The 10140-nt window shown below is 49.7% G+C and overlaps 1 protein-coding gene across 5 annotated transcripts in view; it reads left to right on the plus strand.

Annotated features, from left to right (window-relative positions):
- The window catches only part of NTF3 (neurotrophin 3), a 67504-nt gene extending 58429 nt beyond the window's left edge, over positions 1-9075 (plus strand). For 4 of the 5 annotated variants that reach the window (XM_047743335.1, XM_047743332.1, XM_047743333.1 and 1 more), the window contains exon 2: positions 7969-9075. In XM_047743335.1, coding sequence (XP_047599291.1) covers positions 7990-8763 — 774 coding nt within the window. In that variant the 5' untranslated portion in view covers positions 7969-7989 and the 3' untranslated portion in view covers positions 8764-9075. Of the gene's footprint in view, positions 1-6169; positions 6414-7968 lie in introns of those variants that run through there. The other variant, XM_047743331.1, reaches the window with a different exon arrangement.
- Positions 9076-10140: the final 1065 nt, after the last annotated feature.

Raw genomic sequence — 10140 nt, forward strand, 5'->3', positions numbered from 1 at the left:
TTAGTTTTTTAATACAGGCTCCTTGTCCATTCTGGAATCTGCCTTCCTCATTTTCGGGCTCCCAAGAGGGACCAGTTTCAGAAATTCCTTTCTGAGGGAGGTGAGGAAACCTTCTGAGGTGCTCTGATTTGTTTCCTTTCATTCTAGAATAGGCCTTCCCTGTTGACTGTGTGCCTCATTCCCCCTGGGAAGCCAGCAGCCCCTGAAAGTTGAGGACCTTGTCCTATCGCAGATCTTGGGCCACGTGTTGTCCCTGTCCCAATTTTTCGTTAAGTATTTTAGCAAGAGGAACAGGAGAGCAGTCCATCTCCCTGCCTCTGCTCTCGCTGGTTTGGACTGTGCAGGAGCGGTCTCTGCCCAGGGATCAGGGCTCTCGAATGAAGCGTCACCAAGTGAAGCACGGAGAGGAGGCGCTTCCTCCAATCACCACCCACTTCCAGTCCGGGGGAACGCAGAGCATGTCGGCATCCTCCAGGGATAGCCATCCACTTGCTCTCCAGTCCTGGCTCTGTTTCTTGCCCTCTCTGAAACTCAACTTACGTACTTTTCTGCTTTACAAGACAGGGAACCTAAGAGTTGCCTCCACTCCAAAGGCGTGCTCAGAGTGAATGAGTGGGATTTAGGAAAGACCGTAGGGCTATAGGAGAAGAAGACGGGGCCGTGAAAACCCACACTGCCCTTGTCATGTGAGTTCATTTCTCATTTACTCCTTGTAGCCCTTCCAAGTCGCTCTTTCCCTTTATCCCTTTACAAGCATTTCCCTCCCTTGTTGGTTTTGGATTCATCTTGCCCCCAGTGAGTTAACCTACGTGTTTCCAGTTTGAATCTCAACGTGCTATTTCCAGGCTGCCAACCCCCACGGGTGCTGGGGAATAATTGGTCTGTCCTCGCCAGTGTTTGTAGCACCTTCCCTTTGAGCGTCATCTGTGCATTTTAATTAATCTGCCACTTTTTCCTCTCTCCTGCTTCCGGATCATTAATAAAGAGATTAACCAAAACCAGACCAATCCCCAGTGGAGGCTCCACCGGGATCTCTCTCTCCCAGCGACCAGCCTTGTCATGGGTCAGAACATCTTCATATGGCCCCACTGACTAATTTTCAGGCCTCAGGACCTAGGTTCAGAACAAAGCCAATTTGAATTAATTTTGCAATTAAGATATGGGGAACACGCTTAGCCAGTCTTCTGTATAGCCTGAGTTTAATATTTCTACCACATTCCTTTCCTTTTTGTCATTCTACTTTAAATCTATCGCTTTCCCACCTCTCCCCCTTTCCCGTCCCTGAATAAGATATTAGGGTTATCTGGCAGGATGTAGTCTTTTGAGCCCTTGACATTAGTCAGTGACCATGTCATAGCTGCAGGAATTCTCCAAAGAATTAGGCCCTCTGGATACAGCTGGACAGTGTCCTTGTTAACCCAGCCAGAGAAATGCATTTGCCTCCAGATATGGCCGCACCAGAAATAATGAAATCTCTTGAATTTGCGTATTAAAAACTTGGCACATTAAAAAGTGCTTCCCTTTGATCTCATGCCTCCTCCCTGAAGACAGCTAGAGCTCAGCCCCTGTGCCTTATTTGTAAGTCACCCTGATTTACAGCACTGGCACCAATGCCAGGCCTTGAGATGGGGCATCTGGTGCTCCGTCCACTACAACACATGGCCTCTGCAAGGATGGGTGACCCGCAGAGGAACGGGGCCAAAGGGGGACAGGAGTTTGTTTACTTCCATGGCAAACACTCTCACAGGGAATACAGGCAGGAAGAAACAGGAGTGGTGGCCTCAAACCCTAGAAGCTCTGCCCAGAGCTGGGATTCCTGGGGGAGGTGCTCGAACTCCCTGGTTCCCGCCTCAGAACTTGAACTTTCTCTGGAAATAATTCTCTTTGGAATGTTCCAGAGCAGGGACAGACCAGACCTCATAGCATAGTCCATAAGGGCATCAATTCCCGAGCCAAACTGTGATCAAATCCTGACTCTGCTGCTTGTTAGCTGGTTAGTAACCGTCTCCTGCCTCAGTCTCCCCATCTGAAATGGGAAATGTTAGTACCTACCGAGATTAGAGATTTAATGTATGTCGGTCCCTGGCTGATGTTCCCACTCCAACCAGGCTAAACCTTCACTCCACAAGTGGAGCAAGCAAGGGTTCCAGATCCACGGTCAGGAGGAGTCACATGTGCTGGGAAGCTAGTTGTGGAGAGGTAAATTAGAACTCAAAGGAGAACACCCCAGGTGTTCGTGTGTGACAGCACAGACAAGGGTGGCTGTGGGCCAGGTCCCGTCCCACCTCACTCCCCACCCAGCTTTCTTTTCCATTTCAGCCGCTTTGCCCAAAAACCCTCTGTGTGTGTGTGTGTGTGTGTGTGTGTGTGTGTGTGTGTGTGTGTTGTAAACTGAGCCAGAAAGGAGAAATCAGAAATTGCTCTCTTTTGAGTATTTTGAGGGATGGTGAAACCTTGTAGGAATGTTGCTCCAGGGACTGAGAAAACACCATATGTGGGAAAGCATTTCTAAGTGAGGAAAATAGCATCTGCTAGTTGGTCAGGATCTTGGAAAACTCTGAGCAGGGGAAATGGGCACTGGGGAGAGTGTAGGAAGGGGGTTTTACTGAGGTCTTTAACAGGTCTTTTTCCAATTATAGCCAAGAAGAGCCTGGGGACTATGGCCTACTTCAGAGCCAGGCCTTGTATTTTCTTTGGGAAAAAGAAAGCAGGGTTGAGTGGCTTCCAGACCAGGCTTGGCAGAAGCCCATACGGGATCTCAGGCCAGTGAGCAATGTCTTGGGCAGGTCTCGATTGTGGTCATTCACCAAGTAGACCTTGAGACTCTGCAATGGACCAGCTCCATGCTAAGCAGAGGGCACATGTGGATGAAGAAGGCTTGGCACCCCGCCCCCCCCAGCCAAAAGAAGATGTAAGGCCAATGATAACACAACAGAATGCTTGGATGGAGTCCTTACTGACAGCGACCAAAAGAGAAGGAACATAGAGGTCCTTCTAAATTGAAAAATTCACCGACATGCCTTGCCTGGGTCACGGCAGTCAAGCCAGAACTGCCTTCCTTTCTTCTCTCCCCACTCGAGGGAACTAGCCTTCTGGAGAAAACCCATCCCAAAAGATGGGGAGGAAGTTGCAGGCTTTGCTGACCAGAAGGACCCAGAGATCAGATCTAGGTTCTTGCCCCCGGCCATATCCAGAAACACCACTTCACAGTTTCCCATGCGTGTTTGCTTTTGCAATTTTCCTTTTCTCTGTGCTTCCAATAGGCAATAATCTTTTCTTCTCCCACAACTCGTGTAGCTGCTCTGAGATCCAAGCACTTGCTAGCAGTGGCATTTGGGAGAATGCTCTGTGTCGGAGCAGATTGCTGTGGCTGTATGTGGAAAAGGAATTCCTGACTCCCGCTGCTTGGTACCCCGTACGTGAGTGTGGAGGACAGGTGTACAGCGACTCTGCAGCCACAGAGAACTCAAATTCACATTCAACGAACATTCCCAGGGTACCGCTCCATGCCAGAGACTGTGCTGGGAGCTCTCACATAGATTTCATCGTTACCCCCCATGATAATGTTGCTTTTGCACAAGGCACGTCTATTCACTGAGCTTTAGAACCAGGTGTCCTCTGTCATTCTCTGTCATTACTGAGGAGACTAATCTCAGACAACTCCCTCCAACACCACCTTGGACCTCAGTTTTCTTACTTAAAAAATGAGGGGTTTACATGGGGTCCTTTCCAGCTTCAAACATCTGTGTTTTGGAGAGGTCTAGTAGCAGCATTCCTGGACTTGCTCACTGTGAAAAAGCTACAAGCAGATGATCAAGGGGACAGCCATAGGCACCCCTGCTGGGTTTTAATGCAGCCTTACAAGTGGGTTAGAAACCTCTACCAGTCTGCACTTGATTTATTCCCCTAACTTATTCTCAAGTATCATGGTAAGGTTTTGGATTCAATGGTAAGAAACAGCAGAGCTCCAGAAATAAGTAGAACCAATGCTAAGAGGCATTTGGAAATTTTCTTCATTATTAATTTTTCGTGTGTGTCTTAACCCTGCCCACAGTGGTGGCCTGATTTCTTTGTGTTGAGTTTCTGTGCTTGGGACCCAAGAGGAGCTGAGTTGTCTAAAAGAGTCAGAAGACTTGGGTTCTAATCCACACAATGCCTTGGGCTCCTGGAGGCAGGGCACAGTAAGGTAGGGTAGTAGGAGCCGTCCACGCGGGGACAGCATTGAGTGTTGTCCGGGCAGAAGCTAAAAACGGTAATAAAATCAACTACAAATCATTCTGCTTTTTAGGATCAGCATACTCTGGCAATTTGGGGCCATTTCCATGATATAATGTTTCTGCCTGACAATCCTGACTTCTCCCACTGCCCCATTTAGTTCCCACATTTCCATTTTTTTAAAAGATTTTTTATTTATTTGAGAGAAAGAAAGCATAAGTGGGGTGAGGGGCAGAGGGAGAAGCAGGCTCCCCGCTGAGCAGGGAGCCCGATGCCAGGCTCGATCCCAGAACCCTGGGATCATGACCTGAGCCAAAGACAGACACTTAACCGACTGATATACCCTGGCGCCCCTGGTTCCCTTAGTTCCTGGTTGCCACTGCCCAGAGGAGGAAAGCAGGTAGTCACAAGAGACTTTTCAATTTGTGCATCCCCAGTGGGCTCTCCCCGCCCCCCAGACTGCTGCTGAAGTTATGGCTTCTGCCCACAATTCCGAAGGTGTCCCCTCCCATGAAACGATCATTGGGTTTTGCCCATCCCTCCCAACCCAAAATGGATTTCTACCAAAATGGAACATTCTAACTCCTGCAGCTAGGGCTGGCTTCATGGGTGTGCCACCAGTGCCCGTCGTCCAAGGCCCTGCACCCCAGAAGGGGACCCCACACTCAGGGTTTAATGCCCTGTGGTGGTCATTTGGAAATTCTTTAAAAATTTTATCTTCAAATCTGTGTTTTGTAAGTAAGGTCTGGTGGGACAATGGAGCATGTACGTGGGGGCCTTGGAGAGTTGGCTCAAAGGCAGTCACCCCTCCTGCCACCACCCTGCCTCTCCTCACGAGGCCCTCCAAATCAGGTCGCTCTTCTGCCTTCAGCACCCCCCCCCTTCCGTCCCTACCTCTTTACACCCAAACCTCCACCTCCACAGTGTGTTCACCGTGGCGTGGACGCAGGGGGGAGGCACAGGCAGGAAGGGTCTCCTGGCCTTAGAGGAGAGGGAATCTAATGAGTAGAGCAGGGAGACCCCTGAGGCTGGTCATACCTGCCACCACAGCTGATCGGAAATATACTGCAGGAATGCAAAGGAAGTGATGGTTGCCGCTTTGGAGGGCTTGTTGCTTTTTAGGGGGCTTCATAGAAAAGTTCACTTTCCAACCCAGCACTGAAGAATTAGTGTAATTTCAGCAGGAGAGCTGAGGAAAGAGTGCCGGCAGAAGGGAACAGCACGTGCACACGGCTCCTAAAGCTTGTTTAGGCAGCTTTGGAAGAGCAAATGGGCTGGGGCCCGGGTGTGCACACCCAGCCATAATCTGACAGAAAGGGCCACTAGGCCGGGAGGGCAGAGGACCCCTCTACCCTGTGCATTTCTCTTCCTTCTTCAACCACAGTTAGGTTTTCATCATCTATGCAATGAAGGAGCTAGATTCAATGCTTTCTTTATACAGCTCTTCTACGCCTGAAACCCTTTGGTTCCGAGTTCAAGCCCCAGCCATAAAGACTCTCCCCTTTGTGTCCCCAGTCCACCGGCCCCATCCGTCTATCTTCCTGTCCGTGCCAACCTTGTCACTCCCTGGCTAGTCAGTACATCGACTCTCATTCTCTCTGGGACCTCCCCTCACTGACCGTCTTTGATCTCTTTCCCTATGAGCAGGTACCCTGTGTATTCTTTGCTTACAGTGGCTGGGCTTTAGGAGGACTTAATAAATTGTTTTCTGATAGACTCTTCATCCCAAATTGCTTTATTGCAGCTGTATTCCGTTTGGACAGGGGAGAAAGGGCATGCAATTCTAGTTGCTTGCATGCTGTACATTTTGTGTTCAAGGTTCGTTTTGTTGGGCCTGCAACATTGAAGGAAATGTCAATTATATGCAGAGTGGGAGGGAGAGTAGTTATCCTGTGGGAACCACTTTCTTAGGATAATGGGATTCTTAGAGCAGTCTCTAGGGGTGGGCAGTGAATCTAGAATCCTTCTCTCGGCTTTGACCTTGAAGGAGTCTGTTGTCCGCAAGAGTGGTTCCCATGGAAGGAAGATGATCCCCTTATCAAAGAGGTGGGCCACGAGCCAGGAGGAGGAAGTTGGAGCAAAGTGCTCACAGCGTTGCTGGCCTTTGGGGACAAGAGAGCAGTACTTCAGACAAGATGGGGAAAGAGGCCGAGTCCCGGGAGCAAGTTAGCGTGGGCAAGCTCAGACATGGGTACCTGGTAAGCAGGGTTGCTTCTCTGATTCCTGTGTCTCTCTTGTTTATTTCCCTTCTTCGTTCCCCCTGGATTTACTAAAGTCTCTCGGCAAATACCAAAGGTGAACCGAGGGAAGGGCTTTTATTTTCCATGATTAGGGCCTTAAAGAGGAAACCATGAGGCCCTGGGGGCCGGTGAAGTGATAGCAATGGTAACTAAGGTTTGGCTACCTCATGGGGGTGGTGTGGATCAGAGCAGGTGGAGATCACTCCTGCTGCCAGCCCTCCCAGCCTGAAGAGTCTCCTTCCAGCGCCAACCTTCGGAAAAGCTGGGCTTTGCTCTAGTGAGGGAGAAACCAGCCAGAAAGGTATCTGGAGATCAACCCTATAATCCCATAAGGACCCAACGGAAACCCCGTGCTGAGGTTCTGCTCTGGCAACAGAAGGAGAGTGCGGACGAGTTCAGGTTCCATTTAAACAAGGAGATAGCAAAATGAAAATGTAACCCCCAAAGGAAACATTGTGTACAAAGGGGGAAAAAAATGAATCCACAAGGAATCTTGCTGTCCAGCCCATTAACCTGAGCTGGCTGTTGCTATGCCTCCAAGTCCTTCAGGTAGTGCTCTGCTGGGGAGGGGTCTCTGGGAAGCCATTGGGTGCCCTGGTGAGGCATGTCCTTCAGCGAGCTCAGCCGGGCCCTCTCCCAGAGTGCAGGGCAGCTCCCGTGTTCATGACCAGGGCGGGGGACCAGCTTCCCCAGACGTGGCCTGGCCAGAGATGAGCCCTGCAGATGTTGCAGTGCACAGGCAGGTGACCCGTCCCCAGCCTCAGGGTATTCCTTCCAGAGACCCAGAAGCTGCATCAGGTGTAGGAGAGGGCGGGAGAGCTATGTTCCTTAAGACCATTCGCAAGTCTGTTCCTGTTGCTAAAAGAATGCAAATATGCCTTCATAGTTTTCAGGTACAGCTTCACAATTTGCCAAGTTGGAGTGGACTGTGGTCTTCTCAGGCTCAGATGATATTTAAAGAAGCAGCCAGACAACATCTGCACACAACAGAAGTCTGCAGATAAGCGCAGACCTCAAATGCAGATGCCGTTGGGGGTCTTCTGTCTAGGAAAGAGGGCGGACGTTGAAGTTCTAAGTGTGAGTCTGCTCCTCCCTCTGCTTTGGAGAGGAGACTCTTGGGGACCCAGGTCCTGGGGAAAACCCTAACTCTTCCACACCGAAGACCTCGCCACTCATGTTTTTGGTTTATTTAATAATAAAAAAAAAATGATCTTGCTTCTGTCGGCTCAGGGGCACAAGACACACAATGACATGTGCGCGCACGCACCCCTCTTTCCCTAGCACACGGCTGCCACGCTACAGGAAAGATTACTGGGGGAGAGGCAGGTGAAATTCTAGGGGGGAAAAGGTACTATTAGATATTCAAAGGCAGTATTTCCCAAGGAGAGACATCGACAACCCTGGTCTCCTGACATCAGAGAAGAGCCTGGTCGCTCTTACAGGGTTACTCAATCCACAATGACATGGACTGAGCTGCCACGGGCTCCCATTAACCCCTGTGTTTCCTTTTCAGATCTTACAGGTGAACAAGGTGATGTCCATCTTGTTTTATGTGATATTTCTCGCGTATCTCCGTGGCATCCAAGGTAACAACATGGATCAAAGGAGTTTGCCCGAAGACTCGCTAAATTCCCTGATAATTAAGCTGATCCAGGCAGATATTCTGAAGAACAAGCTCTCCAAGCAGATGGTGGATGTTAAGGAGAATTACCAGAGCACCCTGCCCAAAGCAGAGGCCCCCCGCAAGCCGGAGCAGCGAGAGCCCGCCAAGTCGGAATTCCAGCCCGTGATTGCAACGGACACGGAACTGCTGCGGCAACAGAGGCGCTACAGCTCGCCCCGGGTCCTGCTGAGTGACAGCACCCCCCTGCAGCCCCCTCCCTTGTATCTCATGGAGGATTACGTGGACAACCCCGTGGCCGCAAACAGAACGTCACGGAGGAAGAGGTACGCGGAGCACAAGAGTCACCGAGGGGAGTACTCCGTATGCGACAGCGAGAGTCTATGGGTGACCGACAAGTCATCGGCCATCGACATTCGGGGACACCAGGTGACAGTGCTGGGGGAGATCAAAACCGGCAACTCTCCCGTCAAACAATATTTTTATGAGACACGATGTAAAGAAGCCAGGCCTGTCAAAAACGGTTGCAGGGGCATTGACGATAAACACTGGAACTCTCAGTGCAAAACGTCCCAGACCTACGTCCGAGCACTGACGTCAGAAAACAATAAACTTGTGGGCTGGCGATGGATACGGATAGACACCTCCTGTGTGTGTGCCTTGTCGAGAAAAATCGGAAGAACATAAATTGGCATCTCTCCCCATATATAAATTATTACTTTAAATTATATGATATGCATGTAGCATATAAATGTTTATATTGTTTTTATATATTATAAGTTGACCTTTATTTATTAAACTTCAGCAACCCTACAGTATATAAGCTTTTTTCTCAATAAAATCCGTGTGCTTGCCTTCCCTCAGGCCTCTCCCATCTGTTAAACCTTATTTTGTGACCCGGCTCTCGGGAGCCGCTCTGTAAAATCTATGTACACCAGTATTCTGCATTCAGTATTTGTCAAGGCCATGACTGTCGTTTTAGTAAACTTGTTAAAATCAGATGCTGTCAGAGTTGTGTGTAGACACAGTGATGCCCACCCCCTTTCTGGTCTACTTTATGTTTGATCAGTTCACTAAATGCCCTGTTGGCACGTCCCCTGGAATGACACACAGTAGCTTTGAGCTCCACGCTTCATTCTGGCCAGCAAGTTCACTGTCAGGGGCTTGCTCTCCTCTCTTGGCTGTTGCTTTTGCCAGTTAGAACCCTGATGCTCCAAGGTTACGGTCCCGGAACAGCAACAACAAACCTGGCAATTTTAAGTTTTGGAAGTCTCTTTTCAGCACATTTGTTGTTTTGGGTTTGGGGTTAAGGGTTGGATTGGGCGGGCGGGGGGGCTATGGTTTTTGTTTTGCTTTCTAAAAGTGGTTTTGATCCGTTTAGGCATATAGGAAAAAATGTTTTAACTATTTGTAACAGAATAATTGTATGGTTACCCAGAAGCCAGCTGAAACGGATCATGAAAAATCTACAGACAGAAGAATACTTCCTCATTTGAGATCCTCTGGGCACATGTCCTCCTCCCTTCTCTGGGGACCCTTCCCAGAGCTGCATGAGGAATTGGAAAATGCTCGTACTTCGAAGTCAGACCTGGGTTCAAATCCCGGATCCTCCCTTCCTTGTGACTGGGGGCGAGGCTTTGAAGGCTCTCTGAGCCTGGGGTTCCTAGGGCTGGAAAGTCACTTGGGGATTTTGCTAGGTCAAAGAGCTGTTGTGAGGTCTCAGCTAAATTGTCACTGTGGACTTCCTAGCATAGGGGAGGCGTTCGAGATCGATCCTTCTTCCTTCCTTCCTCTTCTTTCTTAGCTTTCGTATTCCTCTGTATCATTTTTGGTGGGCTCACCATCCTGAGAGGTAGAAGTTCAAATGGAAGGAAGGCGATCCTGAGTCCCAGAGGGATCCCTGTGGTGAGGGCCACACCTCCACAGAGGCAGGACACAGTGGCTCCTACAAGCCCTACCTCACTGGGAAGCAGACTCTCCCCCTGGTCCTAGAGCCCGTAGACTCTCATCTCCTGTCTTGTCGGAGGCACATGTACCCCGTGTTCTGCCTGGGATCCCTGTCCT

The sequence above is a fragment of the Lutra lutra genome, chromosome 8, assembly GCF_902655055.1.
Source record: "Lutra lutra chromosome 8, mLutLut1.2, whole genome shotgun sequence".
NCBI lineage: Eukaryota > Metazoa > Chordata > Mammalia > Carnivora > Mustelidae > Lutra > Lutra lutra.